The 18,092-nt window shown below is 47.4% G+C and overlaps 2 protein-coding genes across 3 annotated transcripts in view; one reads left to right on the forward strand and one right to left on the reverse strand.

The window, feature by feature from the left end:
• NT5DC3 (5'-nucleotidase domain containing 3) overlaps positions 1–14,517 on the forward strand; it is a 55,180-nt gene extending 40,663 nt beyond the window's left edge. For both annotated transcript variants that reach the window (XM_060166875.1, XM_060166876.1), the window contains 3 exons: positions 2,052–2,192; positions 7,391–7,455; positions 10,176–14,517. In XM_060166875.1, coding sequence (XP_060022858.1) covers positions 2,052–2,192; positions 7,391–7,455; positions 10,176–10,428 — 459 coding nt within the window. In that variant the 3' untranslated portion in view covers positions 10,429–14,517. The remainder of the gene's footprint in view (positions 1–2,051; positions 2,193–7,390; positions 7,456–10,175) is intronic.
• A 1,965-nt stretch (positions 14,518–16,482) lies between these two features.
• Positions 16,483–18,092, reverse strand: part of STAB2 (stabilin 2) — a 157,655-nt gene continuing 156,045 nt past the window's right edge. Inside the window, exon 69 of the mRNA XM_060166874.1 lies at positions 16,483–16,885. Within this exon, the coding sequence (XP_060022857.1) occupies positions 16,835–16,885 (51 nt within the window). The 3' untranslated portion in view covers positions 16,483–16,834. The remainder of the gene's footprint in view (positions 16,886–18,092) is intronic.

Here is an 18,092-nt window from a genome sequence, read left to right on the forward strand (position 1 = left end):
CATATATTTTGGACCTCTGATGTTTGGTTGATATGTGCTTAGAATTGTTATATATTTTTGGTGAATTGACCCTTTTATCGTGACATAATGTCATTCTTTGTGTCTTGTAACAGTTTTTGATCTAAAGTCTATTTTGCCTGATATGAGGATAGCCACTCCTGTTGCCTTTTGGTTACTATTTGCTTGGAATATCTTTTTTAATCTTTTCACTTTCAACCTATGTGTGTCCTTAGATCAAAAATAAATGTCTTGTAGACAACATATAGTTGGATTCATGCTAAAGTTGGAAAACCACTGTTTTAACGTGATCAGACCAATTCATTAACATGTCAGAAGTTATGTGGGCAATGAACATTACCCTTCAAAGGAATCTCTTGAGAATGTAGATCCTTTAATATTGCTGCCGTTTTTCAAAATACATTTAGATGCCCCTTTTGGATTATATTTGAGAGCCAATTTGAGGCATAGGAGAAAATTAGTTTCATTATTATTAATTTATTTTCATGTACTTTAGTCTTAGGAATGTTCCAAATGATTTTTTAACCTATTTTCAGAAATAAGATCCACCTTCAAAAGTTTGTCACCACTGGGAATATTTAAAAGAATGTGATGTATGTAGTGTCTCATATATTATAGGAGAAAGAGAACTATTGAAAGGTTTAAAGAAATTCAACCATTGAAGAAGGTAGGCATCCTTAGGACAATACAGAACAGAGATTCTAGCTTTAGGTGAATCGCAGAGTGAATTTTCAAAACAGTAAGCCACATACCACTTCTCTCCTTAAAACCCTTAAAAGCTCTCTCCTTAAAAGCGCCTCTTTCTTCCTCAGAGTAAAAGCCTGATTTCCTATAATTGCCCTCAAGGCCCTGCTTGATCTCTCCTTCCCCAGCCTCCCTCTATGAAGGCATCTCCTGCCTCTGCCCTCTCTCCTACTCTGCTCTAAGCTACCTGCCTTGCTGTTTCTTAACACACCTTCCTCCCAGCCTGTTCCTGCCCCAGAGCCTTTGCACTTGCTCTTTTTCCAGGCAGAATTTTTCTTCTCCCACATATTTGCATACTTTGACTCTCCTTACCTTCAGATGTATTAGCCTTGTCTTCCTAATCACTCTATATAAAATGGTAACTCCTTTTCCCTCTTATTCTGCTTGATTTTTGTCCATTGTATTTCTCACCAGCTGCCACTGTGTATTTACTTGCTTATTTTTTGTCTCTATTTCCCATGAGAGCAGGGAATTGTTAGTTTTGTTCATTACTTTATTGTCAGTATCTAGAACAGGGCCTGGCAAACTAATATTTAGTAACTGTCAAATGAGAAAATTAACAGCCATGCATTATGGTGATTGTGTATCTTAGATTTTCCAGGACATAACTTAGATATTCTGGCTTATTAATGTCATATCATGGGATTACAGTATTTGGAATGAAAACGTGATCATATATGTTGGTATTGTGTGATCATTCCAAGTCTGAGATTCCCCATAACCCAGGAGGCTTGGCATGCGGTGGGTGTTCCCCAGTGGTCTGTGGATGAATTGAACGAAGACCTTCAGTAGCATTTCAGTTGACCCTCTTTCTGCCCCTGACCTAAATGTGGTTTTATAGACCATGGTTAATGATTCCAGATCCTGTGTTTCTGTGGGGTCTGTGATTCGCCGCAATTATTTCCGGAACAGAAACTTTCTTGGGGTGAAATGGTCAAAGCCTGAGGCTAAATTTGTTTTAATTAAGTGTAATTCATTGAATTTAGCTTGGTTAATAACTAACATTACACGATTTCTCCTGGCGGTACAGTGACTTCAAGTATGAGGTCCTAGAAATAATGCAAAGCAGAGGGATTTTCTCAGTACAGCTCAGACAAGGGCAGTGAGGCAGAAAGAAGTCCATGGCATGCTGCATTGGCCAGAACTGTGTTCCGGAAGCTGCTGGAGAGCTGCAAGCTCTCCCAAATTAAAACGTAATTCAATGAATATCTGTTGCGTCGGGGAAAGGTCATGAAATGGTTTAAATTCTGTTGAGATTAATGTTGACTTCTTGTGATCTTTGCATTCAGGACTTGACCCTGAAGCATGGCTGGCGAACGGGTGCAATTATCCCAGAGTTACGATCTGAGCTCAGAATTATGAACACGGAGCAGTACATTCAAACTATGACCTGGCTACAGACCTTGACTGGGTTATTGGAGCAGATGCAGGTTTGGGATTTTTTTTCTCTCCTACTTTTTATTTAAGGCTGAGGTTAGTCCACTGGTCAAAGTTATTTTCAGGTATTTTTATATTGAATTGTGGTCCTGAAGTATGAGGCATAAATTATCCTGCAGAATAACCACTGGGGTGATTTTGCCCCTAAAAGAGTCTTGCCATTTTCCCTAAAGAGAATTTTTAAGATGGCTCCCAAAGCCATTTGGAGAAAAGTTTTGTGGGGCCCGTGTGGGAAATCTGGTGTCCTTACTTCCCCACTAAAGCCCCACTGGGAGACCAGTGGGATTCAGGAACCTCTGCCAGTGTTTGGGTCCAGTCCTGCTTCTGTCTTTAGCCTGAGGTGGGACTTCTCCGTTCGGGGCCTCCATTTCCCCATCTGTAAAATGGAATGAACGCTTCAGGCTGGGCACCACGGCTTGCTGGGAAGAGTCTCAAAGCAAGAGTCGAGATCCCTGTGTGCAGCCTCCCTCTGATTTTGAAGATAACACCTACAGTTGGCTGGCTCACTGGAGTTCGGTGGTGTGTTTTTCTTTCTGTAAGTTACATAGCCAGTTTGGGGCAGTTAGTGAGGAAAGTTGTTTCAGCAGTGATTTCCTGGCCCGTGGAAGCTGCCCTGTGTTGCAGCTGCGACCCCTCCCCAGTCTCACGACGCACCTTGCTTTCCCCCCTGGTTCAGCTGGCCTGGCCCGCAGCTTCTCGGGGTGAGTGAGTGCCGACTCCTGTAGGTTAAGGGGCATGGATGCTTGCTCTCCTGGCTGCGGGCTCCGGCCATGGCCTGGTGCCCACGGCCTACCGGCCTGCTTTGTAATGAGCCGGGAGCCGCCTTGCCTGGCCCAGCTGGCAGCAGACCCGGGCAGAGCTGCGGGGAGTGGCAGGTCCTCACTCCAGGGTGCACCCTTGCAGGGCGTGGGGCCTCACACGTCGCCCAGGCCTCGCTTCCAGCGCGCTCTGGCTGCGTTGCTCCTTGGCTCGTCTCTCATGAGGACCGGTTCTGTTTTCCTTCCTGTGCTTGTCTGTGAGGTGACCGTCCAAAAATAAAAGGCATCAGTTCTGGGTTAACGTAGCTTTAAGTCTGCGCATAGGTCATACGGTAATAATAGCTGCTCTTCAGATGCCGGGCATTGTGCTGAATGCTTGCTCTGTAACATTACTTATAACTCATCCCAGCTGTCCAGTGTATGCTTTTCCACCTTAGAATAAGGAAACTGAGTGTTTGAGAGGTTGGGTAATATGTCAAAGGTCATAAAATGACAGAGCAAGAACTTGAACCTAGGCTGCGTGGTGCCCAAGTCCCTGCTTTCAAGTGCTGCACTGAAGTGCTTCTTTGCTGTGCGGTTTAGAGCTCTTGGGTGTAGCCAGACCCCTTGCCTTAGGTGCGGTCTCTCTGTGATGCAGGTAGCTGGTCAGCTACACAGATGCAGCCTGCAGGTAGATGGTGTCGCTGCATTTTAGCTTTGAGGACAAATTTATTTCTTGTTTTCCTGTCTCTGACCTGTATAAAAAGTTTAATGAATAAGGAGTGTGTGTTTTAGAGAAAGGAAGTGCTGGGAAGATTTCTGTGATTTATAGAATTAATTGTATAAGGCGTGGGGTTAGGGAAGGAAGAAAAGGGAATTGACATTTATGCTGCCGCCCCATTTTACAGGTGAGGAAACAGGCTGAGAGATAAGTAACTTTTCCAGAATCTCAAAGTTAGTGACAGCGGAATCAAGCGATACAGAAGCAAGGACTTACTATGCTCCAGACGCCAAGGGCTTTACGGGCCTTTCATTCAACAACAGCTCTTGGAAGCAGGCACTGACATCACCCCCACTTTACAGATGAAGAACCGGAGGCAGAGAGGAGAAACTAACTTGCTGGGCTTAGACCGGGCTGTCTGGCCCCGGAGCCCTCATCTCTGTGCTGTGTCACCTCGGTGTCTGGAACACTTCTGTCAGGGTGGATTCACTAGGACATAGAGGAGGGTGGCTGATAATTAAAACAGTATCCAAATGAGCATCACTTCTCCCTGTTCCCTATCTACTCTCTCCTCTGCCTCTGTGCTCACCTGGAAAACGATACATTATTCCAGTGATCCCGTGTCAAATGTTTCTGTAGCTCCCCTTTTTCCGATGGTACGCACATAGCATATTATCTGGACTGTTTTCTGAGGAGAGAAATTTGTCCTCTGAGGTTGGCTGTGATTTTTTTTTTTTTTTTTTGAAGCCAGCCGTGTTGTTTGGAGCCCAGTCTGATGAATTCAATGCCGGTGTTGAAATTTTGGTTTTAAAAAAGTAGCTATGAAGAATAATTTTTGTTCGCTAGCCTTGAAGTGCACTCTCCAGTGGTATGGCTCGTGGCGGTAGTACCGGTGGATGGTGTGGTGTATAGTGTAGAGGCTTCCCAGGTAACCCCGTCGGAGCCACGATTAACCCCGGGTGGACAGGCTTCTGCGAAGAGCCAGCTAGTCACCGTGTTAGGCTGTGCGGGTCCTACGGTCTCTGTCGCAGCTACTCAGCTGTGCTTGTAGCACCAAAGCAGCCTTAGGCAGTATGTAAACCACCGGTTGTAGCTGTATCCCTATAACTGTATTGGTGGACACTGAAATTTGAATTTCATATCATTTTCACGCATCATGAAATTATTTTTCTTTTGATTTTTTTCCAACAGTTTCAAGAGGAAAATCCTTTCTTAAGCTCATTAGGCCAATAGAAAAGTGGGTGCTGGGCTGGGCTTGGCCTCCCCTGGCACAGGCTGTCAGGCTGCTGGCTAGACTGCGATGTCCTGCTCTCACAGGGCTGGGCCGGCCTGTACAGCACATTTTTGTAGATTGAAGTCATGAAGGGCTGAGTATGCTAACTAACGAGTGAGGCTGAGGATGGCTGAGGTGACTGTAGGATGAGACTCTGGTGTGGGCTTCTGCTGAGTCTTTTCCCGTGCTAACTACCCACCCTTGAGTACATGGTATCCCTTAAGGGTTAATTATAACTAATGAATACCCAGTCTTTGAAGTCTTTTCAAGTAGATTTCAGACACCTGAGATTACTGTTTTACAGAGTTTGGCCTTGTAGGGGGATCAGAGCTGGAGAAAGGTGTGGCTCAGGAGAAATTGTTTTCTTTTAATGGGAGAGCCTTGGGCGTGATGGGAAGGCGCTGATGGGAAGGACCCAGTGCTGATGGATCCATCCAAGGAGGTGGATCACGTGGGAGAGATGATAAATGCTAGAGAAAGGGCAGGTGGGAGGGGGGTGCGGGTAGGCCTTGGATGGGAGGGTGCGAGGGGAGGCTGGGTTCAGGTGCACACCCCCGGAGCTCATATGCCCTCTCCTCTGGGCATGCTCCTGGCTCCGATCTCTGGGGCGTTCCTCCTTAGCATGTCCCTCTGGCAACCTTGGGCTTCGCTGGAGATGATCTGCCATCCTTGGCTGCCCCCCATGCTGGAAAAGCTGTGCTGGAGAACGTGCCTTGGACTTGGAGACTCTTCATGTCTGCGGGGGCGCCCACCTGAGGGGAGAGTGGAGAGAAGCGTTCACAGGGCCTGTGGCAGCTGGTTTCCAAAAGGAGGGAGCAAGTGGATTCACTCTGGTCATCCTTCTTCTGGTCGCTAGTCAGAGAATTCTCCCGTCCTGCAAGCACGGGAGAAGCTTCTCCTTCATACTGGACACAAGTGCCGTTCGTGGGCCAAGAAGGGCGTATGGGCAGAGGTGGGAGGGAAAGTTCCCGCCCACAGGCTGATAGCCCATCCTGTGTGCCGTCGCATTGTTTTGTCCTGATCTGTGTACCCCCCGCCAGGGCTCCAGTTTTCCTCTCTTACATCTTCAGTAGATAGCACCGTGCTTGCCACACAGTCGGTGCTGAATACGTATATGGCCACGTGTGTGTACGTGTATGCGTGTATATCTGTGTGCATGTGTGTATATCTGCGTGTATCTATCTATATAAATAAATTCCTTGTGGCACCCTACAGAGTTTTGACCTAGTCTCATGCTTTGTAGTGCCTGCGTTCTATAGTGAGTAATTCGTTGATCTAAAATGTGAGCGCTGATTGAAACCACACTCGGAGGACCTACCTCAACACCTCCAGATGTGCTGGACCAGTCTTCCGGTGCTCCAGTCACACACGGCCAGTGGTCATTCAGTGGTGGCTGCTTCCGGCTGGTGTAGGCAGCGGTGCTGGGCCGGAAGTCCAGATGACAGGCTCAGGGTTTTGTCTGAGTGGCAGAGGCCTGTAGCAGGTGACTTAGTCAAGCTGTTGACCCGGGCATATGTGATAAACAGAAGGGCCTTGGCTGCCACGTCAGAAGCAGATGGTTAGCGTGTTCGGTGTTTTCCTCCGGGTCCTGAGGCTGCCCCTGTGACCGTGGTCTCCAGGGAGCCCCATCTGGCCCCTGTGGTCCCGCGTACCTCTGGCTGCGCTCGAGAGTTCCCGTTCAGCCTCAGGAGCCTTGGAGAGAGACTTGCGAGAATCCGTGTGCTAGGGTGTGTACGGTTGTCATTTTCTTTCTGCCTTTTGCTCGCATTTCAGCCCACCCAGAAAATTCTCTGCTTCTCTGTCTGGGTGAGGTGCTCTGCCTTCTTGCCTTTTATAAAAACAATTTTTTTTTTACTTAAACACTTTAAAAGATAATATTAAGGAAAAAGATTAAAGCCAATTATAATTCAACTACCCTTGCACAGATTAAAGAAAAATTTCCCTGTTAATTTCCAAATATATGCACATGTTTTTTACATGCTTGTAACTTGTGGATGTACTGTTACACCTGCTATTTCCACTTAACTGCCGTTTGTGTGTGTGTGTGTATAATACGTATATTTATGATATATATAAATGTGTATTAGGTAGCCTGTATTAAGTATATGTTTATGTGTGTAGTGGATAATCCATGTGTAATGGATACATCACGCACGTATAATACATGTATATTTTATGTGGATGCATATGCATTGTGCTTATACAAAGCCTTTAATAATACTTTAATATCTCTAGTTTAATGGGAGCCTTGCTTAATGGCATCATAATATGCCACGTGCACTTGGTGGAGAAGGGCAGATGGCAGCTGGGAAGTCTGAAAATGTATTATGTCCTGCAGGTGCCTGTCTCTTAGACCTGAATAAAATTCCTCCCAGAAGAGCTGCCCATTAGAAAATTCTCATGACCTAATAGGTTTATTCATACCCAGAACCTTCTCAATAATTGGCTTGTGTCCTGCAGGTTCACAGAGATGCGGAGTCACAGCTGGTTTTGCAGGAGTGGAAAAAGGAGAGGAAGGAGATGAGGTAAGAGCGGCCTGTTTTGAATAGAGTAAATCCCCCACCCTGGCCACGCTCACTCAGCCCACATGCCTGGCGCAAGGCCTGCCTGAAGCGGGCTTCGAAACAGTCTTTCTCAGCTGCCAGGGGTGACTGTGACCCCCCAGCATCGAGAACGAGCCAGCTGCCATTAGTGATGAGTGACATTTCCTCGAGGCAGCAGTGAGCTCCCTCACACCTGCTGCCTGCCCTCGAGTTTGTTGTCTGTCCATCCCTCCTCCCATCCATCCCTCCTTCCAGCCCACTTAACTTCCCCGTTTGGGCAGCCACTGGTCCAGTTGTTGGCAATGCCGGTGGCCCAGCGTGGCTAGTGGGACAGTAGCCACCGAGCCACAGTTAATTCTTGGGGCTTCTACAGCCCTGGTGCTTGTTTGTAACACTGCTGTTTTAGGAATGTGCAGTCACTCAGTATCATGATGTCTCTCGGTGAAGAAAACCCATCTGCTGTCAGAAAGTTTGGTGGGTGTGTGTCTTAAGGGAACGGTTATTCTTGATTTTTTTTTTTTATTAAACTTGTTGATTTACAGTATTGTGTTAGCTTCAGGTGTACAGCTTCAGATTCTTTTCCATTATAGATTATTACAAGATACTGAATATAGTTCCATGTGCTCTCCATCCTTGTTGTTTATGTTTTATATATAGTAGTGTGTATCCATTAACCCCACACTCCTAATTTATCCCCTCCCCTCTCCTTTTCGCTTGTTTTCTCTGTCTGTGAGTCTGTTTCTGTTTTGTAAATAAGTTCATTTGTATTATCTTTTTAGATTCCACATATAAGTGATGCCATATAATATTTGTCTTTCTCTGTCTGACCTACTTCACTTAGTATGATAATCTCTAGTTGCATCCATGTTGCCGCAGATGGCATTATTTCATTCTTTTTTATGGCTGAGTAATACTCCACTGTATATATGTACCACATCTTCTTCATCCATTCATCTGTCAATGGACATTTAGGTTGGTTTTAAGGGAACGATTATTCTTAAGAGACCCTGTGGACAGTTGTGCTTTCCTGTAGAAGAGGATGGATGCTGTGCATGTAAACACTGTTGATGTGACCATTTCTGCTCTTGTGGTTCCCCCCACACCCCCCTCCCGGGCACAGCTGTCCCTAAGGTTTGTTAGTAGTGCTCACTTCCTGGCTTCTGGCCTCTGAGCAGTGGGCAGCCTGGGGGCTGTGGTGTGCGTGGAGAGGGGCAGAGTCCATCCCTCTGGGCAGCAGAAGCCACGGCTGTATTGAATCCTTCCTCTTCCCTCTCAGCGTGCTGGCTGTTGGGGGCTTATTCCAACGTGATTATTGGTCTAAAATGTTGGGTGAGAGGGTGATGGGCATATAATGTCATTTGACTCTGGGCCCCTTGCCCCTGAAGGCCAGACCTGAGTCCTACACTCCAGGGACCTCAAATTAAAGAATCGTTTCACCCGGCAGATTTTGTTTTGAATTCGCATCTCTAACAACCTCACATCTCAATGAGATTTTTCAGTAAACGTTTGAAAACCATTTATGTTGCTCCACCTGCAGACCTAATTGAGGTCTTCCAATTTTCTTCTTTTTATTGTTGTAGCATCTGCTGTCACCATATGACGAAAGAAGGCCTCTACCAACTAGTGGCTTTTATCACACAGTTGTGTAAAGGATTATGGGTTTTGCTGTGTTTATAACTGATTCTTTAACAGTCAAATGGCATTGATCCAGTTTGCTGGAGCAGTCTGTGTGTAGGGGTCCTGGCCATTGGATTGGATGGTGTGCATATCCCGTGTATGTGTGACGGGGTGTTGTTTTACACACAGACACGTGTCTGCACACCTGCAGGGGCTTAGAGCCCGGGGTAGGGTGAACAGTCTTGCAAGATGCCTGTAATCCAGGCTTTGAGGAGGTGCTTGAAGCTCTGTAATGGATGGTAGAGATGTGTTTACATCACTATAAAATAATCCTTAATCTCTCAGACATAAAGTACTTTTGAGTTTATGATACGCTTTTATTTCTCTTTCCTCACTTAGTTCTCAATATAACCTGATGAAAAGGGGGCCTTTGTCCCATTCTGTAGACAAAGGAAGTTTGGAGACTCTGAGAACATTGTGCGTCTCTGTGGACCTTCAGAAGCAGCTCCCGCACCCTCTGTTTTTCTTTGGGAAATGGGGTGTGCAGGTTTAGAGGCGCACGCGTTGCCGCTGGAGCCTTCGGCGGTGTTCTCTCTGGCTGGCCTAAGTGGAGAATGTGATCAGAGCCAGTTGATGGATGAATGGACAGACTGTTTTCTCAATTAGAAATCGGAGCTGCTCTAGGCTAATTTGAGTCCTGTACGTGTGAAAGAGTGATTTAAAAAAAAAAATCTTTTTATTGACGTATGGTTGATGTACAATATTACATCAGTTTCAGGTATACAACATAGGGTTTCACATTTTTTATAGATTGTACTCCATTTATAGTTATTATAAAATATTAGCTATATTTCCCGTGCTGTGCAGTATATCCTTGTAGCTTATTTATTTATTTATTTTAAACTTTTTATTTTACATTGGGGTAGAGTTGATTAACAATGTTGTGTTGGTTTCAGGTGTACAGCAGAGTGATTCAGTTATACGTATACATGTGTCTGTTCTTTGGGAAACGGTGGTTTTGATTTTATTTGATTTCGGTAGCTAAAAGCAGACCTTTTGGGAATCACTGTCTCTTGCCTCTTCAGAGAAATGACCAAAGGTTCCTTCAACACCCAGTTCGGAAGCTTGTTCCGCACAGACCAGAACCCCACGTACTTCCTGCGGCGCCTGTCGCGGTTTGCCGACATCTACATGGCGTCCCTGAGCTGCCTCCTGAGCTATGATGTCAGCCACACGTTCTACCCCCGGAGAACCCCGCTGCAGCACGAGCTTCCTGCCTGGTCTGACAGGTCCCCGGCCACCAGGCCGCCGCTCCTGCAGGAGGCCCAGGCCAAGTAGCCAGCGGCCCAGGCACCCTGGGCGCGAAAAGCCAGGACCGGCGGCGGCCCCGCACCGGGCAGACTTTGCATGGACGTGACTGTGCTTACGGACATGCCTTGTGATACCTATTTTGTACGTTACGGAGGATACCCCCCAGCTCGTGAAGATAGGAGCTCGCAGCCCAGGGGGACTGCCTTCCTGTACATGTGGGGACAGCGGCTGGCTTCCTGTCAACACCCTGTGATCGCCCTTCTTGTTTACTAAGGTACCGCGACCGGCGTCAGATTTTCTGGGACGGGGAGCCTTCTTGATACCATCTCTGGATTCCAGCAGGTGACGTTCTGAAACTCTTCTTGACTCTTCCATGCAAAACGCACGGAAAAAGTGAACATTCACAGGCAGTGCAGGGGACCAGTGGTGTGCACCGGTGAACTTCTCACAGAAAGCTGATGCTTGAGCGAGCGCTGCGGTAGCATACCACTGTGTCAGCGGCAGAGATGGTCCCCAGACGGCAGCCGGTTCCCAGATACCTTCTGGTACTAGGGCTTTGGCACTCTGGTGCCTCACTTGAAAGCAGACTCAGCCTCTCTGGAAGTCTTTCGTGAGAAAGAACAAGGGGAGTGGCAAGTCCTTGGCCTTGATTGTCCTCAGTATCCGTGTCCTGCTGGGGAAGGACCATTGTGCCCCAGGTGATGGGCAGGTTCACTCTTTTCCCCAGAAGAGGTGGGCAAAGAGAGAAGAGCTTCTGGTTAAATTTCCAGCCAGCAGAACAGACTTTGTAGAATGAGGCTGTGAGAAATAAACAGGTCAGAAGACAAATGCCAGTGCATTTGTGTTGGGTCTCCCAGGAATTTATTTTAGCTGCAACTGCTACCTGTATATTGCTTGAATGTGATCGTTGGAGGACAGAAAATGAAACAAAAAAAAGTCCTCGTAATGAAGAGCCACGCCGTGACCCCTGCTGGCTGTGTTGCAGTCCTATTAACATGTGTATTACCAGAAACCGTCCTTGTTGGAGGGAAACGAGCAGATGCCTGTCTCTCCTGACTTGTCAGCCGAGGAGAGGGGCTTGAATCTAGCAGGAGGGGAGGGAGGTGGCCCTCTCCTCTTAGCCATCTTCCACCTTCTCCTTCTCTTAGATTGCTTTCCTGCCATGTTTGTATGTCTATTTGGGGAGTTTGGGTGGTTTTCTTTAGGTGTCTGTGTTAAAGGTGGGAGAGGATAAAGGACACTGAAGCTAAGAGAAACAGAGTTGGAAATGACCTAGCTGGCTGAGTGTTCCCATTTCCTTCTGAGGACAAGGCAAGGGACACGCATCCTTAAACCTAAAGGATGCAGGTACAGGAGGAAGGGGGCTTGTGGAGAGAGGGCTCGCGTATTCAGCGTTTTTAATGGATTCGTGTACGGAGTCAGTTGTTGATGAAATGCTCGCTTGGCCTTCCACAGGATACCTGCCGCAGTGTGGAAATTAGGTGAGTCCCATAGCACGCATTGTAATGCTGCTTGTTATAATGGGAGTGTGCTTGTGATATTTTCTTGTATTTAACTAAAATAGTGAAGGTGATTCTCTAGACCCAGTAGGCCCAATTAGCCCCCTTTTTCCTTCTAAATTTTATTTGAAACACAGCAGTCCGTTCCTTTTTCAGACAGCAGGAGGCATTTCCTTTGCTGTTTGTTAGAGCTCAGGGGTTTTACGCATCCGAGTGCATTGGAAGACTGGCGTTTCGGGGGTGCAGGTGGTGCCCAGAAATGTTCAGTGTTGGGGTCCTCAGAGGATACACTGGTGCTTTGGGCTGCTAGTTTCTGCTTTGGAGAAGCTGAGTGAGGAAGTAGGTATTATTTTAAAACATTTTCTTAGTTTTTATCAGGTATTATCTCCTAGGTGCCAGTGATAGGGTGTCTTGTTTACTCAAGAATGAAGTACAACTATTTTTACAACCTGCTTTCATGTACATCTAGGTTAGGTGACCCAAGCCTGGGGGGAAGAAATAGATTTTCTGGGTGTGAATAATGAATTTTACGACTTATTACCGATTAAGGTTTCGGTCTGTGGGCCATGGTACGTGGCGGTATTGAGATCTCTCTGTGCAGCGCCCAACCGAGCATGTGCCCGGCAGATGTGAACCCGCGCTGGGGCCAGGACAGAGGCATTCTTGTCTGTGCTCAGTCTTAACTTGTCACTGTTGTGACTCAGCTGGTTTTCAGCACGATGCACTGCATTCTGTTCTTCCCGGTTTGTCCTCTGGTGCACACACGTACGAAGGCATGTGGGTACAAGGGAAGGGAGTCTATTTTCTACCACTTAAAACATCAGTTTGGAAAGTGAACGCAATAAAATTAGTTTGCACATTAAAAAAATATTTTCCATTTTTAGCATCAGTTAGACTGATTTTCTCTGAATGATGTGAGCAAAAATTCACAGCCCAGGGGCAGTCCTTGCCCCCCAAGGCTCATGTACCTGGTTGCCCTGGAAGGAACCTGCACAACTCGTTTTTCCAGAGTTGTTTTTAATAGATGAAACCTGGCTTTTAATATATTTTAGGAGTTTGTTTTAGAGCTCCCACTTTCCTCCTAACATGGCCTCTTTTTTTTTTCCCCCTTTTAAAAATTCTCTTCAGCTCCGTTAATGCCATCCAGCATAAACCACATGTTACTGATTCAGGCATATCTCAGACTAAGTTCCTAGTCGCTTTGAAGGCATTGGTCCTCTTAGTGCAAAGGAGAAATGAAAAGTAATCTTTCTTCCTCGCTAATTTAGCTTTGGGTGACCTAAATAGCCTTCCCTCTCTTTTTGTCCCCAAAGGCCTCTAAAGGGGTAGAGTGTGTGCTAAATACTGGAACTGGATTCCACTTGGCCGAATGTTCATCTGCTGCACGCACTTGGGGGCCCTTGTCTCGAATGTGCTCTCAGACTAAATTTGGCCAGAGGCAGGGCTCCTTGATTGCTCTCTTCAACTACTAGGGAGCCAACCCATGATCTGCCCTCTTAGTATTGATTTCCTTTCGTACCAGTTTTCTGCGTTAGCCTATGGGAGCTTGGCTCCAAGTTCAGCTAACCTTTAATACCCTAGTGGATTGAAGAAAAGAAAGGAAGTGAAGTTTCCCTAATGCAAGGTTCAGCAAACTTTTCCTGTAAAGGGCCAGGCAGTAAATACTTTCAGCTTTGCGGGCCATTTTCTGCGGCCCCTCTCTAGGACTGGGCCTGCCTGTGGTCCAGTACAGCGTGGCTTATGAAAACAGGCTGCAGGCTGGATTTGGCCTTTGGGCCGTGGTCTGCCGAGCCCTGCTCTGATGGATCGTGTTGGTGGCAATGGCGAGATGACCTTGCTGAAAGCACGCAGATGAAGCAGCCCACAGTTGGGTGCAGCCAGTAGAAAGAAGTTCTGTAGGTAAGTGCGTCATGTTCCCCTACGAGCTACTCTCTGGGCATATTTACTTTTATGGCCAGTGGTAAAATACTGTGTTTCCAGCACACGGCACGATTGTCGTTGTGTAGTTGAGCTGCCAGACTCGGCATTCATTGAATATACCTCTCATTGCCCTCATCTGTGATTGTGCTGGTAGCGTGTGATGGGCTTGGGTGCCCAGAAGACCTTCAGGACCGAAGGGCTTAATCCCCGCAGCTGCTGGGTGTGCTGCTGGCTTACCGTCTGCAGCTGTCAGTCCTCCTTGGGAGCTTCCCCTGCTGAAAAGTCCTGCCTCGGATGAGGATGTGGTCAAGCTCCCTCCCTGGAGCAACTCTGAAGGCCTTTCAGCTCCAGAGCTGTTGGGAGGGCACACAGCTGAGGCCTCTCTGTCTGCACTGCAGCCCAGCTCCCTTCCCATCCCCTCTCCCCTTCCCGGGTGTTGATCCCAAGGACAGTCCCCATCTCAGTGTCTGCTCTCCAAGGAACCAACCCACAGCAGTGCTCTGTACTCTTCTATACTGCAGGCTTGAACTCTGACTTAGGAAACTGTTTTTAGTAGAATGACAGCGTGTTCAGGCACAATGAATGCAAATTAGATAGACTTACTCTTTATTCTGAATGTGAATTTGCTATTTATTCTAAATGTTGATTTTATGTTACATGACTTTGAACTTGTTGCCAAATAAAAGTTTGAATTGTATTGTCCAGTTTATTCTAAGTCATCTGTTTTGTGTGCTTCAGTCAGTGGCAAAGCTGTATGACATTCTAATGTACCCCAGAAAGAGTATCCCTGAGAGCAAGGGTGAAAGATTTATGGTTCATTTCTCACCACCCTTGTTCTCCCACCCCCAGCAAAGCACACTTGCTTGTTTTCAGAGCTTGAGGACCATGTAATTAAGCCACGGAAGGAAAATTGGTATGCGTTTGGCCTCAGGTGGGCAGCAGGTAAGCCACCTGGAATTTCTGTCTCTCACAGACTGTTCCCTCCTTGAGAACAAGGAGATGACAGTGAGCCACCTGTTTGTCTGCAGTCAAATTACCAGGGAAGCTGGAAATTGGAAGCAATGTTTTTAAGGGAAGAAAATACTGCATAATACTGAATTAGGAGTGCACGCTGTGAAGTCAGTTCACTGCTGGGTTTTGGATAAATTTATATTTTGAAGAGCCTTCTAAAAAGCCTGAATTGTGTGTGTGTTTCAACTTAATGTCCTTGACCTCTCGTTGTGCCAGGAACTTCATCTCATTCACTCCTCCCACGGATACCTGCTGTTTCTCCTCTTAATCACGTGCCTTTCTGTCCCTCTGATGGTGGAGTTGGTGGACTCACTAGCGACTCGGTCCCACGTTCCTTCGGAGAGCGAGTTTCTGGAAACCCGGCGTTGCCCTCATCACGGCACGTTGTCCGAGAGGAGGTGGTGAGTTGTTCCTGTGCCTGCCACGGGGGCTTCGTCCCTTTCCTAGCGTTGTGAGAAAGCTTCTGAGACCCTGGGGCTTCTGGACTTTGGACTTGGCTCAGCAGAAACCCTGATGGTGTGGAACAAAGTCGTTTGGGTTGCGAGGGCGACGGAGAGGAGGGTCTGAGGTCTGCTCAGCCCAGAGCAGGGCTTCTCCATCCCCAGCACTGGCTCCTGAGCATGGCCAGTGCTACCTCCAGGGACAGCTTGGAAATGGGTGGTGGGTGGGCTGGAGGGTGCCCGGTTGTCACAGTGATGGCGAGGCCACTTTGGGCCTTTGGAGGGTGTGGTGGACATCCTGCCTTGCAGAGTCCTGCACGGTGCAGAACTGGCCTGAGCCTACACATCACTTGTGTAAAATTCCAGAACGTTTTCATAACCCCAGAAGAAACCCCGTACCTCTTAGCAGTTACCCCAGTCCCTAGCTGGCAACCACTCAACTCACCTTTCTTTCTGTCTCTCTGAATTTGCCGATTCTGGACATTTCCATGTAGATAGAATCATACGGCATGTGGTCTTTTGTGTCTGGTTTCTTTCACTGAGCGTCATGTTTTCAAGGTTCATCCGTGGTGTTGCATGTGTCAGTACTTAGTTCCCTTTTGGGGTGAAATGCTATTTCATGGTGTGGCTAGACACACTGGTTATCCATTCATAAGTTGGTAGACATTTGGGTTGTTGCCACGCTTTGGCTGTTATGAATAATGCTGCTGTGTACCTGCCTCTGTCATGTGTTGTGTGGACATGTTTTCATTTCTCTTGGGTCTGTACCTAGGAGTGGAGTTTCTGGATCACACGGTAGTTCTGTGTTTAACTTTCTGAGGAGCTGGGGGCCCCATTTTACATTCCCACCAGCAGATCAGGAGGGATCCAGTTTCTCCACATCCTTGCCAATACTCGTTATTGGCTGTGGTTTTGAGGATGGCCATGCTAGTGGGTGTGAAGCGGTATCTCAGTGTGGTTCTCATGTCGTCTTCACACGAGCAAACAAAACAGAGTTAAGAAAGAAGCGTTCCTAAGGCAGATGGTGGCCAATTGAAAAGGCCCTCAGAGGCCCCAGCAAGTGGGTTTTACCTTCAAAGTCTGACCCCTCCTGTGGCGAACGGTCGTTTCCCAAAACACTGGATCTGTTTCATTGACTTTATTCTGTAACCAATACGTCAGCACATTTCCCGTGCCAGACGCTGCTGGGTGCTGAGATATAAAGACGGATAGGGAGGTCCCTGCCTTGGGGAGCTTACAGTCTAATAGGGAAATAAGACAAGGTCACTAGAGTGTTGGTCACTAAAGGGACACGGGAAGGACAGAAGAGAGTCAGGGAGGGAGCAGTCTCCGTGGGTTGGTGGGTGGATTTAACATGGTCCCTCACCCACAGAAACAGAGTAATCCCCCAGATCAACCAAAGAGATGAGGTACGGCTTGAGTGTTTCATACTCTGAAATGTTAAAGGACCTTACTTTTCCCACAGGCAACTGGGGCTGAGGATTCACAGTTGACGGCCTTTCTGAGGCGGCGCCAGGGGCCCAGGCGGCGGCAGGTGATGTCTGGCTGGGGCAGGTCCGGCCCTCACAGTGCCCCCAGGGGGTCAATGCTGTCCAGCTGCTGGTCTTCAGGGTCCTGGAAATGAGAGGTCTGTGAGCCACGCAGAGGGTGCAGGCCTTCTGTTTGTGAGTCCTTCCGGGTCGAGCATTCTTATGGCTACTGGTCTGAGGCCTTGATGGGGTTCGGGACACGCCACCCCCAAACAAAGCACCTTGGCACATTAAATGTCTTAAACTGAAGGAATTTTTTTAAAATGGCAGAAGCAGGAAGGTCACTCCGACGCCCCTGCCCTACTCCCTTGCCTTTCTTTCCTGAAACAGGTAACAGAATTCCCACGTGAAAGATGCCCTCCCTGTACCAGGAGGAAAGAAGACACCACCACAGATGGGGAATCAGGGGACTAAAATCTGTACAAACAAACCTTGTTCACTAACCCTTATCTTCCTAGTGACTTCACCATTCACTACTCCTAGCGCCAAACCTCTTTCCCTTGTCAATTCCTCACACATCATCTATTGTCTAAAAGGTACAAAAGCTTCCTCTTCTGGTCCCTCCTTTGGGTCTTTGGTTTCTCCTGAAGGCTCCCACGTACAGGTAAACATTCAAAAAAATGTACATGCTTTTGTCCTGTGAGTCTGTCTTTACCAGTTTACTTTTCAGGCCCAGCTAGGGAACTTAGGAGGGTCAAGGAAAACTTCTTCCTCCCCTACAGCCTAAAATATGATTCTTCCCTCAGTGCCTCGTGGACACACGTGTTGGGAGCGAGCATGGCTTCACACTGCTGTCCCACGGCTCATGGCATGGAGGTGAGGGCCCCGTTCCGGGTGCAGTCTCTGCTGTTTGAAGGTGTGTGGCCCTGGACAAATCATTTGAACTGTGCTGTAGTTTCCTCAGCTATAAAGAATCCTAGTAATATTTACCTGACAGGGAGGTGTGAGGATTAAATTAGATACTACTTTAAGGAAGATTAAAAAAGCACCCCACAAAAGGCGGCTGTTACTCTGATTACAAAGAAAACTTTCCAGTTGAAAATTCATCCTGAACTAGGGTCTAATCAGAAGCCACAGTCCAGAGGCAGCCACTCTGAACCGTCTGCTGTCTGGCTCTGATCAGCACTGAAGTTCTGTTAATTCGCATCATGGATGTTCATGCTGTCTAGATTGACGCCAGATAGTCTATAGGCAATGCCCGCTCCCTCAGTATAAAAGGCATGAGAATCAAGCACACTTGGGGCTGGTAGCCTCAGCTTGGGATTCCCATAACTGGAACATTTTTGCCCCCT

Source organism: Lagenorhynchus albirostris, chromosome 11 (genome assembly GCF_949774975.1).
Source record: "Lagenorhynchus albirostris chromosome 11, mLagAlb1.1, whole genome shotgun sequence".
Taxonomy (NCBI): Eukaryota; Metazoa; Chordata; class Mammalia; order Artiodactyla; family Delphinidae; genus Lagenorhynchus; species Lagenorhynchus albirostris.